Source organism: Myxocyprinus asiaticus, chromosome 33 (assembly GCF_019703515.2).
Source record: "Myxocyprinus asiaticus isolate MX2 ecotype Aquarium Trade chromosome 33, UBuf_Myxa_2, whole genome shotgun sequence".
NCBI classification, from domain to species: domain Eukaryota; kingdom Metazoa; phylum Chordata; class Actinopteri; order Cypriniformes; family Catostomidae; genus Myxocyprinus; species Myxocyprinus asiaticus.
This window is the reverse complement of record NC_059376.1, coordinates 13,948,202-13,971,061: the sequence shown is the minus strand read 5'-3', so window position 1 is coordinate 13,971,061 and position 22,860 is coordinate 13,948,202. Positions and strand designations below refer to the sequence as shown.

General features: G+C 37.4%; 2 protein-coding genes across 10 annotated transcripts in view; one reads left to right on the top strand and one right to left on the bottom strand.

Moving 5' to 3' along the window:
* Window positions 1-6,606, bottom strand: part of adam9 (ADAM metallopeptidase domain 9) — a 51,095-nt gene extending 44,489 nt beyond the window's left edge. For 2 of the 5 annotated variants that reach the window (XM_051669856.1, XM_051669860.1), the window contains exon 1: window positions 3,594-3,673. Coding sequence is in view for 2 of the 5 variants with exons in the window: in XM_051669854.1 (XP_051525814.1) it covers window positions 3,594-3,691; window positions 6,101-6,176 (174 nt within the window). In the remaining 3 variants the exon portion in view is untranslated. Of the gene's footprint in view, window positions 1-3,593; window positions 3,692-6,100 lie in introns of those variants that run through there. The other 3 variants (XM_051669854.1, XM_051669855.1, XM_051669857.1) reach the window with 3 other exon arrangements.
* Window positions 6,607-8,809: 2,203 nt separating this feature from the next.
* On the top strand, window positions 8,810-22,851 carry nudt18 (nudix (nucleoside diphosphate linked moiety X)-type motif 18). Of its 5 annotated transcripts, none has more exons than XM_051669885.1 (4): window positions 8,810-9,223; window positions 11,315-11,521; window positions 18,227-18,440; window positions 20,854-22,851. In XM_051669885.1, exons 1-4 carry the CDS (start codon window positions 9,062-9,064, stop codon window positions 21,510-21,512), a joined length of 1,242 nt encoding a protein of 413 aa, XP_051525845.1. In that variant the 5' UTR covers window positions 8,810-9,061; the 3' UTR covers window positions 21,513-22,851. The 5 variants fall into 5 exon arrangements, with proteins under 5 accessions (XP_051525845.1, XP_051525847.1, XP_051525846.1 ...); XM_051669887.1 differs by lacking the exons at window positions 18,227-18,440; window positions 20,854-22,851 and adding exons at window positions 12,847-12,879; window positions 13,117-15,328 and having other exon boundaries at window positions 11,315-11,528; XM_051669886.1 differs by lacking the exons at window positions 18,227-18,440; window positions 20,854-22,851 and adding exons at window positions 12,844-12,879; window positions 13,117-15,328 and having other exon boundaries at window positions 11,315-11,528.
* The last annotated feature ends 9 nt before the right edge of the window (window positions 22,852-22,860 follow it).

Genomic DNA, 22,860 nt, shown 5'->3' with positions numbered 1-22,860 from the left:
AAAGAAAAGTCAAACTACTCTTTCTAATTGCACTGTGAGATCAGTCTGGTTTAAAATTAAGTATTTGGACACTTTCTGGTTGTCAAACTTTAATAAAAGATATCCATAATCACAGTAATGTGATGAACTACACATGTGGTTACTCCGCTATAACACCCACGTGAACTTTTAGGTTAAGTTAGTTAGTTCTGCAAAAAGGTCTAGCATCATTTGTTTGCAGATGCCACTTCCTTTGATATTTTGTATTTAATGCAATGACATTCATTCATTTTTTTTTATCTTGTTTTTGTCTGGTTATATACATAAAACTGAACTACCTAAAATGTAGAAATAGATGTGGTATCTAACAATCAGTGAACATGCTGAGTGAGGCAGACACAACAAGCCACTGTTTGAGCAGCTTGCTTTCAAACTTCTCAGGAATGTTGGTATGAAAACTAGGGCAGGGTAAATAATTTTACAAACTGAAAGAGTGGTACTGAGTGATGGGTTTCAGGATGCTACGACTTAACCAACATAGTTGAAATGATACTTGTTAAAACCTGCCTCAATGTGCCAACATGTTCATGCTAACTGCCATACACTTCCTCTTCTTTCAGAAGAAATTACACTTTTGTTAAAAAAAAAAAAAAAAAGTTTAAAGTGTACTCCTTTTCTTTATAAATTTAGTAAAGCAAGTAAATATCTCATTTAACAAAAACATACTGATTTTTGTGCTATAAACTCATGGAGAGTACAGCACTTCTCTTTCTCTCAAACTCTTCCTGTCAACTGCCAAACTCAGAGTAGCCCACTGTTTCTCAATGACACAGAGGTGAGAGAAGTGCTGGGTGTTTGTGCCATGCTGTTGGTATGTGTCTCTGCCAGGCAGGGAGCCCAATGCCTAGCACTGCCCTGGCAGAAGCAGACGTTTAATAACTACACCCACGCTACTGGGCATGTGTGCCCGCCAGATGGTTCCTATGACATTATCTTTCAAGCACTGCTGGTGTAGATGGATATGAGTGGAACAAAATCATTGATAGGTTATGAAAAATGGAAATGGGAAGAGAGGACATAGAGAGAATGAGAGGGCAATGAAGGGACAAGATAAGAATACTATTCACACAGTTAATGTAAAGCGGCTGAGGTGTTTGACTATGAGCTTACAAAAAAGATGTAGATTTCTGTGGTCTTGGTCACATAATTAATATTTTAGTGAACTAATACATGTAACAGTAATAGCACTCATAATTACACTTTTCTTATAAGACGACATGAAATCAAGAATGACCGTATATTTTTCACTAATAAATGCCCCAGGTCTTAAGCCCAAAGTATACTTCGGTCAGACGTACAGGACGCGTGATGCAAATCTCATCATCAGCAGAGTGCTCGAGCACTGAATGTGTGCAGCCAGATTTTTCTAACCGCGTATCTTTGAACCCAGAATGCACATGCACCTGGAATTATTTGCATGAATTAGTGGATCAACAGGGTGGCAATACTTACATTTGAGCAGTTGCTATCATAAAGAAATGCTAGAAGATGACGTAATCGCCGGTAAATAACTGCGATAAGTTTTGCGTATTGTATACTGTACAGTGTATGTTATTATTTGTATATTGTTGAGTGTAATTATATGTATATCAGATGTTTTAATTGTGCTGTGTTAATTTGATGTTATTGTAAATAGTCTCATCACTGTCACGACTGCTATGTTGATCGGAACTGCACCCAAGAATTTCACACACCATTGCACTTGTGTATATGGCTGTGTGACAATAAAGTGATTTGATTTGATTTGATTTGATTTGAGATGAAGGTAAAAACAACAACAGCAAATGTGCATGTCAAGAGCGCATGAGTGCAGAGGTCAGGAGATACCTGCATTTGTATAACTCGAGTCCGAAGGAATATAAAGACATCTTCTCCTGAAGAGAAATTGTCTGGCGACTCATAGCAGTCGTAGCGCGCATGCACCAACCGCCAGCGTATGCGCGCACTGTCAAATGGAGTACACTTGGACAGGCTCGAGTTTGACTGTAGGCAGACACTGAGCGTTCACGTCAAAATCGAAGTATACTTTGGGCTTTACTGTATTGTGAATTCATTGACAGGAGGTCGAAAGCTAACCGAAATTAGAACCACTTCCCCCAGTGGCCGAATCTGTAAATGCAGTTAAATTAAAATGTTCATAGGGTGGCACAAAAAACGAGTTGTATTTTTAGTTGTAAATATGTAATATAGTCAAGTATACAGTATTTTATAAACCCTACACCCTAACCCAAACCCCAACCCTAAACCTAACCATCAGTGGAGTAAAACATTTAATTTAAGCGCGAAAACACAACTTCCGAATCGTAATCACCATCATTTATGCTAATGCGATTACTTTCTGGTTTCCATGGGAACAGAACCCATGTCTCAGAGATTGAAAGGTAAACATGTTTTAATTGATGCAAAAATGTCTGAGGGGATGGTGCTTGTCAGTAATTCGACACAGTGGGGTTGATTTGAGGGTACATGTACTTTCTGAAGCAACATGCTGATTTTCTGTGTGATTATGTTGATTGTGCAACATTCATCAGTGCACATTATTTCCAAGAAGTATGTTTGCTTTCGTAATCTTTCAACAAAATGATATGACTTTCTTTTTGCATCAAAAACATCTTGGGTGGAGAAAAAAAAAAACAATACCATTATTAAACAGCTTACAATTAATGATACCAGTGTTGTCAGATTTTACTGCTGATTTGAAATATGTATTTTGAAAGTAGTCTTGATCAGCCGTTTTGGAGATTTGAAACTTTCCCCTTTCAAGTAGATAGGAGCTGTACTATTACCGTTTGTATCCAAAGAAAATATCTGCCCGAGAGTGTTCCAAAGATGGCCGTCAAGTGGTCTCACTTGCCTTGAAAGGAACTTTGGGAATACTTGATCAATCATTCAACTCCCTCTTAATCGCAGCATTAATCTGCAGCCAAATATTTTTGTATAATAATAACCACTAAACTGTAAAACTAACCATTGTCCCAGGCAAATGATTTCCTAAATATCTGTGCTAGTTTCATGTCTTTGTATCTTTTTTCATATTCTCTGTCTTCTCATAAAATAAATCCAATTTCAACTCAAATCAATATTTAAATTCTATTTATTTATTTATTTGACAAGTGCTGTAATAAGGGGATAATGTACAATCAGCCTCCACTTTGCATTTGGGTCCTGATCACTCTGTCAGGGTTTAATTTGCAATAATAATCTGACTGTCCATTACCCCTTACACAATATCATCGAATTTCAAATACCAATTGATACAATCAAATCCCGCCCTACATTATTTCCGGCAGAATATTGTTTCAACAGTTTTCTCAGTAATACATTGCATTTCAAAAGTTAAATGTGTTGTGAATGTCTTTCATGTTGCCTTCATTAACTTTATTGCACATTAGCATGTTTTTAATGCAGATTTTGTATGACAAGAATTATACATGTATATGCTGAACACTTTCAATCAAACACTGTTGATTATCTGTAAGTGTCTGTGTGTGTTTAAATTTTTTTTTTTTAAAAAGAGTCAGTGAGACAAAGTGATAGGAAGGAGGGTGTTTTACCTTATCTGCACTGCCCTGGTCTCTCCTCTGTCTGCTGATGCGTATTGGAACCGTCACCTCATATGAGGAGAGTTGAGAGGTCTGCAGGGATACTGAGCCTATGAACAGAGACAGTCCCGTCACAACACCGTCTACCCCTCATCAATTAATTAAAAGCATTCCAGGAAACAGTGCGAGATAGAAAAAACAGACGTAAATATCAAATGCAAAAAAAAAGGTTTTTCTTGTTTTCCAGTAAAAATAGATACATTTATAAATTGATGAATTTAGTTTTCTTACCCCATTAGCAATTTGTAAGTATAAATCTTACAGCTATCTTATCTTGTTTTATAGATACAGCTATACTAGTAAAATACATATAATACAATTATACAAACAAACAAAAAATACTGATTAATATAATGATTATTTTCTTCTATTTTTTTGCAGTGTACTACCAATTGTCATTCATTTCTCCATCCATTTTCCACCCTTGTTCCCACTACAAACAAAAACATCTCTATTATAATCATAGATAATTAGATTGACTAGTTGGCAGTCAAGTGCCATGCTGAACTGTGCCAAGTGCTCCTTTTAGGTGAAAACAGCACTGGCATGGGTATCGTGCCAGAGAAAAAAACCTCAGGAAGAAGTGACCAAACCCCTCCTGATTCATCTGTCAACATTTTGGATGAGACTTCCTGTGCTGTTTTCCCGACAAGGATGAAGGGTAGATAAGACAAAAAAATGTACAATGCTTCTAGACAAAACTGCACACACATCTCTTCACTCTTACAGCCCTACACACTTCCTTCAAACAAACACTCAACCATCAAACTTGCTTTTGGCACAAGTACAAAAAGAACTCTTACCTTTCTCTCCTGCCACAGTATGAGTGCCAACAACTGTGTGGGAGCAAACTCTATTTCTATACCTGAAATGCTAAAATTAGTTAGTTAAAGGAATAGCTCATCAAAAAATGATAATTCTCTCATCATTTAATCACCCTCATGCCATCCCAGATGTGTAAAACTTTCTTTATTCTGCAGAACACAAATGAAAATTTTTAGAAGAACATCACAGCTCTGTAGGTCCATACAATGAATGTTGACGGTGACTAGAACTTTGACGGTCCAAAAGTCATAAAAAGTCAGCATAAAAGTTATCCATATGACTCCAGTAGTTTAATCCATGTCTTCTGAAACTATTTGATAGATGTGGGTGAGAAACAGATCAATATTTAAGTCCTTTTTACTATAAATCTACACTTTCACTTCCATATTCTTCTTTTGTGTTTGGCAATTAGCACTCTTCGTGCATATCGCCATCTACTGGGCAGGGAGGAGAATTTATAGTAAAAAAGGACTTAAAATATTGATCTGTTTCTCACGCACACCTATCATATCACTTCTGAAGACACTGATTAAACCGCTGGAGTCTTATTGATTACTTTTATGCTGACTTGTGTGCTTTTTGGACTTTAAAAGTTCTGGTCACCATTCACTTGCATTAAAAGGACCTACTGAGCTGAAATATTCTTCTAAAAATCTGTGTTTGTGTTCTGCAGAAGAAAGAAAGTCACACATATCCGGGATGAGAGAACTTTCATTTGTGAGTGAACTTCCCCTTTCCCTTTAAATCGACTTACAGTACACTTAATAGAGCTTACTGGTGCATTTTTACCAATATCTAAGTAAAACTGTGTTTGGCAGTGTTTTACTACATCTGAATAATATCAAACATTTTGTTAGGCTTTATGTAGACTAGATACGCTGTTATACTGTATGCATTGGGGAAATTTCATAGAAGAAAAAAAAAAGAAAAAGAAGTTGCATTTCTTATGGCACTTAATCAATATCACTGAATCAACAGGACTTCCCATGACCTCAATACAATGATGGAAAGTTGCAGTTAAAGAATATATTAGATCTTTAATTGTTGGCTCTGTATAAAGGCTGCGGAAAGTGAAGAAAGGCTCACATTCATACCTATCCTACTGTCTGAGGAATAAAGATTGAATCCAAGTGGCGAGGAGACACCCATAGGTTCGGAATTAGCCCAAATACACCAATATAGTACCGCTTAAGCTTCCTTTATCTGCATAAAGCCAGAAGAGGCCGAGACGAAGGTGTATATATATATATATATATATATATATACAGACTGCACATGATCTCCTTTCCACTACTAATGTAAATAAAACAAATATCTCTATAGGACAGATCCGTGAACAACTGTAAAGCCCCCTGCACTGTCCTACTGTCGAGGAATAGGGTCTCACAAAGTGCAACTACACTTAAACAAGAACTTAAAAACATTAAAAGCCTTATATTTTCATGCCAAAATGATTTGTTCAGTCCTCTGATTTCAGGACGCGCAGAATAAATGTCAATGTAAACATGTAAATTCATAAAGAGCACTGTCTGTGATCAGTAGTCCCTATAACTCAGTGCAATTTATGTCAACAAAAAAGCAAACTTGTCAACACTACAAAGCGCTGTGGACTTGATCTGTCTCCGTGTACTCACCTCCACTGCAGTCGATGAGCAGCAACAACACACAGACACTTCGAGAGAGACGAAAACAACACACTGCATGAACCATGTTTGTGAAGTATCCGTTATGTGCTCAGCAAATGTTGCGCTCCCTTCCTTATCCAGGCGTTGTCCGATGTGCTCTAAGTAATAGCAATGAGCCCTCTGTACATCACATTAGCGTGAAGAAATTAATAGATGCACCGTTTCAGTCACCTGGTCATGTTGTTACGCGTTATCTTTAAGTAATAAGTTTGTTATATAGTTTGTCACAGCCTTGGTGTGTGTGAATATGTGGGAAATGACTTCACTGTTCGAGGTCTTTGGATTAAGTGATTCGCTCAGACTTGCATGTTCAATGAGCAGTCAGTAGAGGGCGAAACTGAGCATGCGTCACTAAACACTTCGGCTTTTTTAAAGCCTGTACTTCTCATTTATTTAAAAACCCAAGTAGTCCTCGCTGGATTATTTAAGTAAGATATGTATTTAGCTTGCCCACCTTCAAAAGTAGCAACTCTTTATGGCAATAATGGGGAAAATACGACTATTAAAGGAGTAAACATGCACAGCACTAAACCTAATGGAGATGAGTTAGGGATAGTCTAAAAACTAAACACTCTTTTACTAACGCAAAAATTAGATGGCTACGTTTTCTTTTTGAAAAATATCGCTATTTTTAGGGCTGTCCTGATACCGTTTTTGAGTACCCTTCCTTTTCGGTAGTCGCCAATACAGATGTCCATACCCGTTATTATTATTATTTCTGAATTCCATATCAACCGTTTATTTCAGTTTGATCATAAAAATGGTGTCTAAAATGAATTAATACAAAATTTAATCAAATGAAAAGAGAACAATTAATTTTCAACAAAATACTGTATTATTTTTTTTTTATCAAATGAAGTGCTTTTATGCAGAGCCCCACAACACAATCCAAAATGAAACATTGGAGTTATTTTTGTCAAATAAAGTGCTGCATAACAGAGCATCACAGATGTTTTTTTAAATTGAGCGATGGCTTTTCCGTTTCTGTGTGTGTTTGATGGTAGCTTTTCAGTTCCCGGAAAAGCAGGTCGCTGTGTGATCCAATGTGATTATTAAACCGAAAGTAGTCTGTATATGACTCCCGCTCAAGGGTATAGATTTGGCTTGAACATTGGGGTTTGCAGCGTGAAGCATGTACATGTTTCCATTAATCATGGTATAAATAATAGGGGGGGGGGGGGGGGGGGTTGAGGTTGTACTTGCTTGTACTTGGCTGCATTATCATTTTTTCCTTATTGGGACTATAATCAAAGTTTGCGTAAGTAGACGTGTTGGGGCGGATTTGGCTATTGAAAATTTTAAATGTTAATTTTATTCTGCTCAAATTAATGAAATGACTTGAATAAAGATTCATTCATTTTTCTGAATGAGACTCAAAGATCCAAGTCCGATCTTCCCATCACTAATCTATGCCCCTGCTCCTACTACAAAGTAAATTAGCACTCTGTTCGCTGTCATCTGCTACAAATAACTTGCGGTACTCAAGATGTTGTTTTCTGTGTATGAGCCAATGAGGAGCTTTAAAACGTAAGTGTAGGCACAACACTGGCTCGACACATTCACAAGCACTCACATTTGAAGTGCACAGCACATGCAAACTATATATTCATCTCATTTAACTGCAGCCTTTGTGGTTTAATAACCAGACTAGGACATTACATGATTTTAATTTGTACGCTGAATGTTTAACGGAATGACATTTGTACTTCAGATATTGGTTGGTATTGGAGCATTTTTTACGAGCATGAGTACAAGGACATCAGCACGTTATCGGATTTCGATACCAGTATCAGTATTGGGACATCCCTAGCTATTTTGTTGATTATTCTTTTAGGTCATACTCATTATTATCACTGAAGAATGCAAAAAAATCTCCCCAGAAATGTCAAGGAACAAAACATAAGGTAATTTTACGTCGGTCCCCGCCAAGTAGAGTCACGTGATTTTGCCAGAGGTCCAGAAAAAGTGGTGGGAAAGAGGCAGTCCAGTTTGAAATGTCAGTGAAGATGTTTTAGTATGCTGAATAAACTGCTTTTGTGAGGAAACATCTCATAACTTCAATCTTCAACATACGTTACATTAAGTAATCCTTTTGGAGAGAACTATGTGTGCAGTATACTTATGAAAAAAAATGCTGTTTTAGAAAATAAGTCACTGAAAGTTTTGCGACAGGTAGGATTTATTTTACGCTACTCCCTATTCATTTCTACGGTCTCCACAATTGCTGCTTTGTCACATTCTAAAAGCGGTTCGACCAGATACTATTTTATAATGGATATCAACATGCTTTACCATAATAGAGAGTATAAAGGTCAACTTGGATCACGTGAGTCTTCTAAGCCAATCATAACCGCGTTCAGAGTGTTACGACACTAAATCTCCGTTTGCGGATACCATATAAAAGAATGGGGAGAGCCGTAAACTGACACCTACCTGTCGCTAAATCGTCCGCGACGTCTCCTATAAAACCGCAATTTTATCGTAGTAAACTTCACACATAGTTCACTCCAAAAGGATTCTTTTGTGTAAAACATGTTGAAGATTTCCTAATAAGTGGTCAATTCATTAATTGTTGAGCTGTTTCCTCACAAAAGCAGTTTATTCAGCACATTGAAGCATCACCTCCACAGACATCCATTCAAAAAGAACGACCTCTCGTCTCCTCGCTAGTGTACCGCTGGGTTATGCTTTGTTTTGCTTACTCTGTAGGCTGGATTGGTAGAGGGGTTCTGATTATGTGATTGGCCTAGAGAAGAGTCACGTGATCATTGTTGACGTCACGCTCTCTCCAATGGCAGAGCCGCGGAGGTTGTTACGGTTATCCCCTCATATAAGAGAGCCTCTGTTGAGTACATTAATATCTGTTTTAAGACGACGAGCATTAGATTAGTATAAGTTTAACCTTCCAGCATGGACTCAACTGAGGAGATCTTTGAGGAACATCTGGAGAAGATTTTGAAGGGTGAGGGACTGGAGGTGGGAGAGTTTGATTGGGCCCCTGAGCAACTGAAGCCTGTCACACTTAGGAAAAACGTGTGTTACATCGTCAGCGCGGTTATCTTTAACTCAAAGGTAATGTTTAGAAGAGCTGTATAATGTCATTTCTGCATGTCTTCTGAAGTCTTAACACAGCACCTTCACATACAGTATCTAACGAAATATCTAACCAGTTCCATTGTAGAAGTTAAGCATTTCTCTGGGGTAATGCCTCTGTTGTTAAGAAGAGCAGAATGTAGTTTTGTAGCAAGGCTTAAAAGTAAAGGCAACACATTCAGTCCATGTGGCTTTCTTTGCACTTCACATAAGGGATTTAATAAGTTCTTCAAAAATATTCTAGAATGCAATTCACATAAAGTCAGTTTGAATTGATTTAGGTTATTATTAGGTTCTTAAAGTAAAAGAAAAAATGAAAGTGGTGTAACCATCAGGAGGCAGAAAAAAAGTCGAATTAAAAGCTGAAATCCTTGAAAAGAGAAATGCTGGCCTACATAGATTGAAATCATCTTTATACACACACACACACACACACACCGATCAGCCACAACATTAAAACCACCTGCATAATATTGTGTAGGTCCCCCTCATGCCGCCAAAACAGCACCAACTTCTCACCACAATTGTACAGAGTGGTTATCTGAGTTACCGTAGACTTTGTCAGTTCAAACCAGTCTGGCCATTCTCTGTTGACCTCTTTCATCAACAAGGCATTTCCATCTGCAGAACTGCCGCTCACTAGATGTTTTTTTGTTTTTGGCACCATTCAGAGTAAATTCTAGAGACTGATGTGTGTGAAAATCCCAGGAGATCAGCAGTTACAGAAATACTCAGACCAGCACATCTGGCACCAACAATCATCCATGTGGTTATCTAATCAGCCAATCGTGTGGCAGTGGTGCAGTGCATAAAGTCATGCAGATACGGGTCAGGAGCTTCAATTAATGTTCACATCAACCATCAGAATGGGGAAAAATGTGATCTCAGTGATTTGGACCGTGGCATGATTGTTGGTGCCAGACGGGCTGGTTTGAGTATTTTTTTAACTGCTGATCTGCTGATACAATTAATTGCATAGTCAAGGTGCAAGGAAAGTGTTTTAATACCTTTTACTACACCACTTTTTAAAGTCATTGAATCTTTTTTTTTTTTTCTGTAGAAAATGCTATAAATGATTTTCAAAAGTTAATGAAACCGACATTGACACAAAAGATTACATTAATACAAACTTGGCACGTGTCTTTTAAACTAGTTCATTTTTATCATCTTGGACAACCTTATTTATCAATGACCTATTAGCCAGTTATTATGCATGAACAAAGCAAGGGATTGTCTACAGGAATGACTTGACAAACTTTCAGGACCTTGCCCTCAGCAGGACTTTGACTCATCAGGGACCCTATAACTCATTCTGCATTACTGATAATAGTATAGTTTATTATTATTTACACATTACAGTTAAAGTCTTGTTCATGATTCGGATATTGTTAGAACTTTCATTTTTAGCTTGCCAAGCTAGATTTCAGACCAAAGATGCTTTTGAGAGACTCGTTGAGGCTAAACCCTGAAACTCTTTTTCTGTTATTTCTTGTTCTTTCTCTAACATGACATATTTTTAATATCTGTAAAATGCTGGGGTTAAAAAAGAGAATTGCCAATGTCAACAGATGTCTCTAAGCACTGTGTACAAGTTAAAGGACTTGTTTAAAACCAGGGTTAATGTTACAATCTTAATTCAAAATTGATAATTGCATAACTGAACTGAGTTATTAAACATCTGCCCATATAGTTTTCAATTATTTATCTTTAAAACAGTTGTGCATTATAATTGTTATTTGTACCTCTCATTACTTTATTATTTCTGAACAGAGAGGTTTCAACTTGTGTTTCTGAGTTCGATTTACTCTTAATTGTGTTGTGTGCCTTAACTGTTAAATGTGTTATAACAGTATTGAAACCTATCATACATGTTGTGTCAAAAAGTGCCATTTTATGAAAAAAGTTAAAAGGCAAAACTAATTATGACCTTCTGTCATTCTACAGACATCTGTTATTTATTATTTCTTGTTGAGCAAAAACTGTTTCTCCATCAAAGTGTGAAAATAATTAAAAACCTACAATATAATGTTATCATGCATCTCTGACAAAATCTGTCTATATTTGATACAGGAGGAGGTGCTGATGATGCAGGAGGCAAAGAGAGAGTGTTATGGCTCCTGGTACCTCCCTGCAGGCCGGATGGAAGAGGGTGAAAGTATTCTAGAGGCACTACAGAGAGAAGTCAAAGAGGAGACCGGGGTAGATTGTCAGCCAGTCACATTGCTGCTGGTTCAAGAGCAAGGGCCACAGTGGGTTCGGTTCAACTTCCTTGCTGAGGTGACAGGTTAGATTGAAGGATTGATTTGATTTGCAATTTGGTTGTCATGATGCATTCTCTCCTTTAAACCAATAATCCGGGTTCAATACAAGTTAAGCTCAATCGACAGCATTTGTGGGATAATATTAATTACTACAAAACATATTTTTATAAAAAAAAAAGGAAAAATTGTGGTTGCAGTGATGTGCTTACAATGAAAGTGAATGGGGCCAGTCCATAAATATTCAAATACACACTTTAAGACATAACAAGACGTAAACATTATATGCGTTAACAGGATTTTAATGTGAGAAAAAAGCTTATTAACCTATGTAATCTGTGTAACGTTATATCCAATTTTAGAAATAGTAGCTGGTAATTTTAGCTGGTAAACCCTGTATGTGATTTTATCACACTGAAGTCATGGTTACACATATAATGTTTATGTCTTGTCTTGTGGCTATACTTTTGAAACTGTGTGTGTATTTTAATGTTTTTGGACTGGACCCTTTCACTTCCATGTAAGTGCCTTTCTTTATGGGGGTTGAGTCAAAAATATTTTCTGTGGTATTCAACATTATGCTACAAATGCTGTCGATTGAGCTTAACTTGTATTGAACCTGGAATATTCCTTGAAGGCTCACTTGTAATCTGCACCTGCAGAATGCCCCTGAAAACTTTTCAGATTTCCACAGAATTTGAATGCCCATAATTTACAGAATTCTGCACAGTTTCCCTCCACCTTACATGTTCATTTATTAAATCATTTGATTAATTTGATCATATTTTCAGCTGCCTATAAGAGTATAGTACTTTTTACATTTTAATTTAAAGGAATAGTTCACCCAAAATTTAAAATTCTCCATATATTTATGTCCATACATTGAAACTGAATGGAGACCAGAACTTTTAAGCTCCAAAAGCACATAAAGGCAGCAAAAAAGCAATCCATATGACTCCAGTGGTTAAATCTATGAAGTGATATGATAGGTGTGGGTAACAAATAGATCATTATTATGTCATTCTTTTTCTAGAAATCTCCACTTTCAAAATTCCCTCCTAAGAGCTCTTCTCTTCTAAGAGTTCTTCTTTTGTTTTTTATAATTCACATTCTTCGTGCATACCGCCACCTACTGGGCAGGGAGGAGAATTTATAGTAAAAAAGGACTTAAATATTGATCTGTTTCTCACCCACACCTATCATATCACTTCTGAAGACATGGATTTAACCACTAGAGTTTTATGGATTACTGTTTTGCTGCCTTTATGTGCTTTTTGGAGCTTCAAAGTTCTGGTCACCATTCACTTGCATATTCTTCTAAAAATCTTCATTTGTGTTCAGCAGAAGAAAGTTATACACATCTGGGATGGCATGAAAGTGAGTAAATGATGAGAACAAGAGTTCAGATTCCATTTGGGCCTTTTTATATGTTTGTAACATAGGTCAAACAATTTGAACTTCTGTTTCCTTCTGGCAATGTTTCTAAGTTGTAAAAACAGAGATAAAATTAAAATGATCTGGCAATAGGTTAATTATTAGGAATGTATTTACCTTTGAACAGATTTAAGAAAGTAGAAAGGGCTTTCTCCCATTTTACCACCTTCCATCCATCAGGGGGCGCTCTAAAGACAGAGGCAGATGCTGAGTCACTGCAAGCTCAGTGGTGGGATCGCAAGTCTCCGCTTTCTCTTCGTGGACGTGACATCCTGCCTCTCATTGAGGCTGGGATAAAATATCGCCAGAATCCCTGGTTCCCTACATTACAGCCTGTCGACTTACCTTGCCATGTTATTTGCCAAAGACTTTTCCTTACTTTTATCTCCAGCAATGGTAACCTTGACAACGGCGATGAGGACCACCTTTGGTTGTTGCTGAGCAATAATAAGAGGGCTAATGCCAGTTCATATTCCCATCTTCCTATTGCAGTATCAGTTAGAACACACACAATCACATGGACAGCACTCAGACTGGTTCAGGAGTGCATGCCTTCATCACACAATCAGCTAAACGTTAACATATGTGGGATTCTGGGAGTGCAACACAATGGGAGAGTTCCTGGGAAAACAGATGGTGTTTGCTTCAACACTCTTGTGTTATTGGAACATTCAAAAGGAAGGGCGGGAATCAGCAGCCCACCACCATTGGAGAGTGACCTTTATAGATGGCATGAAGTGACCAATCAGAGCCTGAGGGCAAAGATGCTACAGAGAATTAAAGAAGGGTCAATCCTGCCGGTTCACAGTCTACATTGACGCTTTTTACTTTGGTTTGGGGGCTTTTGTCACTTTGTAGAGAGAGAAGACAGGAAACGAATGAGGAAAGTGGGGGGAATGAGATCAGGGCATCATGCTGACCAGAACTGAATCAGCATTTACCACATAAGCACCACTGCTTAACGCATCTGGACCTGGCTCCAACAGCATCCACAAGTGCATGTAGTAACAAAGTAGACTTTATATAAAGCATAGATATAACCTCTTTTAATATTCACTTACTTTTACTCTTCATTTGAGACAGAAGGAAGGTCTGGAATCCCACATCTGGGTCTCTTTCTATAATCTCACAATGTTATGAGAATATCATGACTTTAATCTATGGCTTAAAATACCTCCAAAACACATACTTAGCACTTTGCCACAGCTGATGATATATGGTATACAATTTAAAGCCGTTTGGAAATAGTGATGATACATTGGTGCTTGTATGATGATGATATACTGTAAGATGCGGTTATAAAATAGTAGACTTCACTTTAATTAAACTGAATACACTGAACATTTATTTCCAATTTGCGTATTACAAAATTTACTAGGGGAAATCTGCTTTACGGACCTGATGCATAAGTGAGTATGTCAAGGACGACTGTAGATGTACAGTTACCTTTTGAGAAATATATATATATATATATATATATATATATATATATATAATATTATTATTATTATTATTATTATTATTTTTATTTATTTTTTATATTTTATTCCCTTTTCTCCCCAATTTGGAATGCCCAATTCCCACTTCTTAGTAGGTCCTCGTGGAGGCGTGGTTAGTCGCCTCAATTCAGGTGGTTGAATTCAGGTTGCCTCCGCTTCTGAGACCATCAATCTGCACATCTTATCACGTGGCTCGTTGTGCATGACACCGCGGAGACTCACAGCATGTGGAGGCTCATGCTACTCTCTGCGATCCACGCATAATTTACCACATGCCCAATTGAGAGCGAGAACCACTAATCATGACCATGAGGAGCTTACCCCATGTGACTCTACCCTCCCTAGCATCCAGGCCAATTTGGTTGCTTAGGAGACCTGGCTGGAGTCACCCAGCACACCCTGGATTCGAACTCGCGACTCCAGGGGTGATAGTCAGCGTCAATACTCTCTGAGCTACCCAGCCCCCCCCCCCTTTGAGAAATACTGTAAGAGTTTTAGTTATCATCTATTAGCATTTTATTTAATAAAATCAAAATAATTCAAGAACAGACTTAAAATAAGAACAGACTAAATGCTGCATTTCCCACAATATAGAGTAAGAGGTTGCATGAAAACATGATCTTGATTTACAGCCATTATTATATTATTTTCAGTTGTTTTGTTTTTTTACTTCTGCTTGACATAATCTTGAACCCCCCCCCCCAGTCAGTTTTCATTATATATATTTTATACTTGAAATTTTTTTCATTAAACTTTTAATAATGCTTTAATAAAACATCAGATTGTATAAATTACTATTTTGAAGAAGAAAAATATATGATCTATACTGTATATGATTCCTGTATATGATGACCTATGCTGCTGTGTAATTTAAATAAATTAAGTACTGATTACTTTGTGTTGATGTGTTTATTACACTAGTTAAAAACAATCTGTTATATAAAATACTTAAAATCAATAAAAAAATAAAAATCTAAAATATCTACCATGAGGAAGTGTCACTGACTACTCAACACATAAGACACACTTAGATGAGATTTTTTACATACAATTAACCCTCAGTTATTGTATTTATTTTATTTGACAAATAATTGGAAGGTTTTGATTTCTCTTTTTATATAAGCAATAGTTTGACATCAATATCAGGTAAAATCGAAAGAGAAAGTCAAGTATCCTCAACCTGATGTTGGTGTAGATCTTCGTGTTTTGAACGGATATTTTGTGATTAGGCAAGTACAGATCAAATTTGCTCTAAGTTTCAAAAAAAAAAAAAAAAAAAAAAGCAATGTAAAAAGTGTAATATCAAAAATCGATCAAAAGTAGTCTACGCTTTTAAAAATGTAGCCTACCTGTTGTCTGCTGTATTCACGCGCTACACTACAAACACACTATAGCTGGTTAATTAAGTTCAGGTTGTGCTGAGTGATTCCAGCCAGGTCTCCTAAGCAACCAAGTCTAGACATAATTTGTTCGTGTTTATTTTATTATTTTTATTTTATTTTATTATTATTATTTTTTGAATTCCAAACATAGTTTTTAGGGTAGGTCTTAGGGTAGAAACTAGTTAGACAGGTTATTGGAGCAGAAGAGATCTTACTATGATCATGCATCTTATCTCAATTCTTAGTCAATTTGTCCACGTTTTACAGTAAATGTATTGAGATCGTTTCATCATGGCCCTGACGTCTCAACACTTGGAGGGGATGGTGGAGAAGATGTTGAAGGGTGAGGGACTCGAGGTGACAGAGTTTCATTCACTCCCTGAACACATGGACGTAGTTTCACGGAGAAACGTGTGTCTGTCAGTATGCGCGGTAATCTTCAACTCAAAGGTAATGTCACGATTGCTACTGTATAAAATGTCATCGTTACATAACAGATGTATGTTGAACAGTCTAAAAGTCAAGACTCATCAAGGCTACTTCATGTTCCACTAAGACTAGTGTCAAACGCACCCCTTTTCAACAAGTGGTCCTCACTACCATGACGTAGTGGATTTCCTCTACTATGTCACTGACATCCATTACGTAGTGGATTAAATCCATGTTTTAATCCTTGTGCGACCTTCGGGACATTTTTGTCTTTTTCATTTTTGTTTTTTCGATCATTTTGGCTGTGTTAATGCCAAAATTTAGCCAAAGGTGTGTATTTTTGGGGGGAAATTTGATATTTCAACCTCAGTTCCTATAATACATCTATAATACACTGTGTACACAAAATAGTTACAGTCAGGACCTTCAGGACAAAACTGTCCCCATTAAAACTGCAATATTTGATCCCAGTGCCATTAAAGCATAAAATCATGAATTCTATGATATTATGCTTTCATTCCGGAGCCCTGACTTCAAATTTTACATTTTTAATATTTTCCACCAGATGGCGCCATTTTCTCATGTTTAACTTATGGAGCAAATACATGCTTTTTTCCTATTTTCTGTTTGCTTTATTATAGAGCACTGCAGGCTAACTGAATGAATGATGCAGCTAAAATTGTGTGGGTGTGTTGGTATGGATGTCAGAGTGTGAGTGTGTCAACCCAGCTTGTTGAGCGCTTGCCATGGAGACATTGCGTGTCTGGAGGCTTCACGCCATCCACCGCGGCATCTGCGCTCAACTCACCACGCGCCCCACTGAGAATGAACCACATTATAGTGACCATGAGGAGGTTACCCCATGTGACTCTACCCTCCCTAGCAACCAGGCCAATTTTGTTGCTTAGGAGACCTGGTTGGAGTCACTCAGCACGCCCTGGGATTCGAACTAGCGAGCTAGCGAATTCCAGGGGTGGTAGCCAGCGTCTTTTACCACTGAGCTATTATTTGTTTGATTCTGTTTCGAGAACATATACAGTCCTATTTCTTCTTTAATTTGATTTGGGATTAAAATCTTATTTTAGTATAACATGTCTTGTATACTTAAGATGACGAATAAAAAGAAGAAAACGTTTTTCTTTATGCATTCTGCAGTGGTCGATTACAATGCGGCAAAAGTAGTTTCGTGGATATAAAATACAAAACAATGCATATATTCAGTATTTCAAATAAACACCAAACTTTGAAGCTGCCAGAGAGAAAATAAAATGTTTTATATGGATGAATTTAAACATGAAAGGTTACTAACTTTTATTAGCCACTAGGCTAATATAACCTGTCAAACAAAATTGCGTATAAGCTATATGCCACACTGACAACACTAAATAATATAGTGGCAATTATAGGAGGCCAAGCACATATGAAAAAAAATACAAAAACAATCAGATTTTACAGAAAAGATCCTGTGGAACACTTAACCCTAACTGCCTTAATCACAGTAGCACAGATAGGAGTTTTTTAAGTTATAGCGCCCCCTAGCATCAAAAATTGATGAAATTTTGCATGTGAACTCAGAATGTTCTCTTGTTGGTGTGTTTTAAGTTTTGTTAAGTTTGACTTTTACACTCACAAGATACAGGCCAATTAGTAATAACAAGCCACACCCAAAACACATTCGCTTATATCTTCCAAATTAATTAACGAATCAAAATTCTATTGATATCTTTTTGTCAGGAGGGTCTGTAGATGATGTATACTAAATTTCATGCGAATCGAGGAAACGGCCTAGGACGAGTTTGAAAAAGTAGGGAATATTGTAAAAAGAATCTAATATAATATGTAGCTGTGCGCATGCACATTAAAAACATCCAGTACGTCATTGAAGTTGACTACGTAGTGGATCGCGCTACAGTCTGCAGTGAGGACAGTCTCCTTTTCAAACCTTTATGTTGTGCATATGTGTCTGTGTGTTTTATACAGGGGGAGGTACTGATGGTACAGGAGACCAAGAGGGAGTGTTATGGCTCTTGGTACCTCCCTGCAGGCCGTATCGAAGAGGGTGAAACCATTGTAGAAGCCCTACAGAGAGAAGTCAGAGAGGAGGCAGGTATCGACTGTCAACCAATCACATTGCTGCAGATTCAAGAAGAAGGTCCAAAGTGGATTCGGTTCACCTTCCTCGCTGAGAAAACAGGTTAGATTGAGTGACTGATTCATAACTTGCTTGTCATTACTCTTTCTGATGTGCACAAGGAAAATCTAGGGGGGTCAATGCACCCTCAGTTCCCCCTTAGACCTGGCCATGCTTCACAAGATTTATTTGCCGTAATGACAGTGATATTATGACAAGTCTTCTGAAGCCATTCAATTCCTTAGTGCAATGAAAACTAAATTTGAAAAAATTGAAAATTAAATGCGACATGACGTCTTCATATTTGATCATGACTGAAACAATGAGGTTTAATGTTATCAACGTAGCCATCACATTTTAACACTTTATTAATGATATGATTTGATTTGAGAGCGAATAACGACTTCTGTTCATTGCACAAAATGACCGTATGGCTTCATAAGAATGGCTACTTTTACGATGGTGTATGTTTTGACAGACCAGAGTCACTATTCAGTTACAGTACCGCAAACAAACCCTGTGACAACTTTTAAAAAGTGTACCTTTTGTGTTCCACGGATCAGAGTAAAGCCGGTCGCACACCGGATGAGAAGCACCTTACCGCGTTGCGTGTAGGACAAGGCACAGGGATGACAAAGATGGGTCAATGTAGTTGCAAGTTGTGGATCTAGACACCATACACACAAAAGTAACAAAGGATTTTTTACATCTTCAACACAGTAAACCCTAAAGTTTTCATTACTGGAAATATCAAGTTGTTATAATGAAGTATTACTTGAAGTGTCAAGCTTTGGGCTCATAACTTTCTTTAACTTTATTTAAGTTCATTGAACTTATTTATGTTAAAAATCACTAGATTTAAGATTTTAAGTGTTAACAACTAAAACTATTCAGTACAAAATTGAGGCTATGGGGAATACCCACAATCCCTTGCGCTTGAATTTTTTAATTATGTTTTGTTGGTAAAAGGGAAGTTATGGGGGCATTTAAATAGTTGTTATTAAGAATTCATAGAGCTCTTTTGTAGTAATACAATAATATAATAATATAATAATGTTGTATGTCTCGCGACTCCAGGGATTGGTAGTCAGTGTCAATACTCGCTGAGCTACCCAGGCTCCCTAACACCAAGTTAATTTAACTTAATTACATACGTTTTGGAGATGCCATTACTCAGTTCAATTGAGGGGACAAGTTGACTCAGTCAAATGAGTAGAGACAACTTATTAAGGTTTTCAGTGAAGAATGAACAAAGTGACATTGATGAGTTTGCAGGTTAGTGTGTGAAACTGCCAAACCTAACGAGTTGAAATGCCAACGTTTATTATGCAATATCTCTGTACGTAGCCTAGAACAGGTTTCATTCAAGCTGTCAAACCACAAAAGGACTGACTTGTGTATTGGCTATATGAAAGGCGTATACACAATGTACTGTATCATCCATTGATGGCTAGAGTAAATAATCTTTGTCCTTTGGTATTGATTTGGGTCAAATTCAATGGAAAACTATACGTGTTGCGCACCATGGAACTGCAGAATTTTGAGCAGACTCCGGAGTCATACAGTAGCTAGTAGCGGTGTGCGTACCTTCATAGAAAATAATTGTTTTGAATTTTAAAAGGCAACATGTCATCTGTCAGACATGTCCAGTGTGTGACCCATTGGAACAATTAAAATTAAGACTGTGATAAGCTGATAGCAATCGCGATTGTTAACAGTAGTGTAAGTGAACAGAACAGTTCCTAACAATTCTAAAACTTTAAGCACTATAGTTCTGTGAACTCCTTCGTTTATGAGCTGGATCAATACTTTAATTAATGTTAAGTTTTTATAATTAATTTATCCTGGAGCAGATGCAGGTTTCTTCACTGATGAATGACATGTTTATTGGTGCATGGGGGTTGATACATGTTCTGCACTTCTCAAAATGTATTTTAGGGTGGGAACTTCGTGAAGGGACCAAAAGGACTACTTAATCAAAAGTGTTAGTAGCTCCAAAGTCTTTCTAGCAAGTCAGTTCACTGTCGGCCTTCTTTTGAATGCTTTCGGGAGGTTATTTCCAGTCATGACAGTGCAGCTCCTATCTACTTGAATGGGGGAACACCAAAATCTAAAAAACGGTTGGTTAAGATTACGATCAAAGAGCATATTTTAAATCAGCAGTAAAATATGACAAAATTGATATCATAAATTCTGCTTCTTTACCTCAGATTACGCTAAAAAAACGCAATTTTCCCGGCTTGTATAGCTAATGCGCATGCGCATACTAGAGTTAATTGACAGGTGATGTCTGTATCTAAAAGATGATTGGCTCTTTTAACTGTAAGGCGGGACTTCCTTCTACATCCGTTGACCGTTGGGCGTTCAGAGCTTCTTGGTTGAGCGTTCCAATTTCTCCCATTCATTTACATAGAAGTGGCCCGTCTCTGCTAAATACTCTCTGGTAGCGCTCACATTGAATCCTCCCATCCAACAGGGGGCTCCCTGAAGTTGCCGGAGCAAGAAGATGCAGAATCACTGCAAGCTCAGTGGTGGGATTTCGCCGGCGGTGACATACCTTCAACCCTCCGTAAAGACGACATTGTGAGCCTCATTGATGCTGGGATAAAATATCGGCAAAATCCCCCCTTCTCAACGTTACAACCTGTCAACTTACCCTGTGATGTCGTCTGTCAAAGGATTCTTCTCACATTCATCTCTAGCGACGGTAACACCGAAGACGGTGATGAGGACCGCTTATGGCTGTTGCTGAGCAACAGGAAGGATAATGATGCCGGTTCGCATCTCCAACTTCCTGTTGCAGTCTCAGTCCAGGCACAAACGATCACATTCACGGCAAACAGACTGGTTCACGAGTGCATGCCCTTAGTTTACAACCAGCTTAGTGTGAACACATGTGGGATTTTGGGTGTGCAGCACAATGGGAAACTGCTAAGCAAAGCAGATGGGGTCTGTTTTAACACGCTTGTGTTATTGGAGTATGCAGAGGAAGAGGAGGGAATCGATCTTAGTAGTCCACCGAAATCAGAGAGCGATTGTTACATATGGCATGAAGTGACCAATCACAGCCTGAGGGCAGAAATACTACAGAGAATTAGAGAAGGGTCAGTCCTGCCTGTTCACAACCTAGACTAATTTTGCCTTAAAGGAAGTTCACCCAAAAATGAAAATTCTCTCATCATTTACTCACCCTCATGCCATGTGTGTGACTTTCTTCCACAACCAAATATTTTAGAATATTTCAGCTCTGTAGGTCCTCACAATGCAAGTGAATGGGTGCCAAAATTTTGAAGCTCCAAAAGCACATAAATTAGCATGAAAGTAATCCAGAAGACTTCAGTGGTTAAATCCATGTCTCCAGAAGTAATATGATAGGTGTGGGTGAGAATCAGATCAATATTTAAGTATTTAATACTTTTACTATAAATCTCCACTTTCACATTCTTGTTATTGATGATTCACATTCTCCGTGCATATCGCCACCTACTGGCAGGAAGGAGAATTTATAGTATAAAAGGACTTAAATATCAGTCTGTTTCTCACCCACACTATCATATTGATTATGTAGACATGGGTTTAACCACTGGAGTCATATGGATTACTTTTATACCGCCTTTATGTGCTTATTGGAGCTTCAAAGTTCTGGTCACCATTCTCTTGCTGAGGGGTGAGAAAATGAGAGAACTCTCATTTTTAGGTGAACTATTCCTTTAATCATAATAAAGCCAGGATTTTGTTACATCTGGCCAAAAAATGTGTTAGCTTTACTATGAATAAGTTTTTCCAAAGCATGCAAACTAGCCAATATGTACTGAATCTGCTTCTCTGAAACATGTGGAATGAAATGTGTATCTCTCTTAAGAATTGGAGACAAGAGGTCAGCATTAATGAAAGCACAGAAAGCTTTTTTTTTAGGAGGGGGGGATTCTTTACACAAATGACATCGATAAACTTTCATGGTGCTGTGTATCACACTTTTTGCTCTTTATACGGTATCATTAGTGTTGGATAGATTACTTTTGAAATGTAATATGGTACTGATTAAAAATTACCCAAACAATTTTTTATAACACTTTTTAGGTAATCTAATTTGATTGCTTTGGGACAACTATTGCATGTTCTGATGAAAACCTATTTGAAAGTAAACCATAAAGTAAATTTAATCTGATTAAGTGTTTACAATTTTAAATGTAATCTAAATAATACATTTGTGTAATCCGATTATGTAATCCAGATTACACATAGTCAATTACTATCCAACACTGTGTATCATTACATTATTGTACCTCAGTATGTGGTTTAACTATGTGGTTTTTATAATACAATGCTTGCAATGATGTCATTAATACTTGCATACTGAATGTGGTTGGTCTTTTCTTTCTGTCATGGTTATTTAACCATATTTTGCCGGATTAAACTGCAAACAGTGGGACAGAAGCAGTTTTATGTGCTATTTGTGATGCAAAGCAGACAGAAATCAAGA

Bases quoted from the DNA above. Each gene is read 5' to 3' on its own strand.
- nudt18 (XM_051669885.1), top strand. From the start codon at position 9,062: ATGGACTCAACTGAGGAGATCTTTGAGGAACATCTGGAGAAGATTTTG. The intron at 9,224-11,314 runs GTAATGTTTAGA...TATTTGATACAG, and splicing joins CGGTTATCTTTAACTCAAAG to GAGGAGGTGCTGATGATGCA. The intron at 18,441-20,853 runs GTTAGATTGAGT...CCCATCCAACAG, and splicing joins CTTCCTCGCTGAGAAAACAG to GGGGCTCCCTGAAGTTGCCG.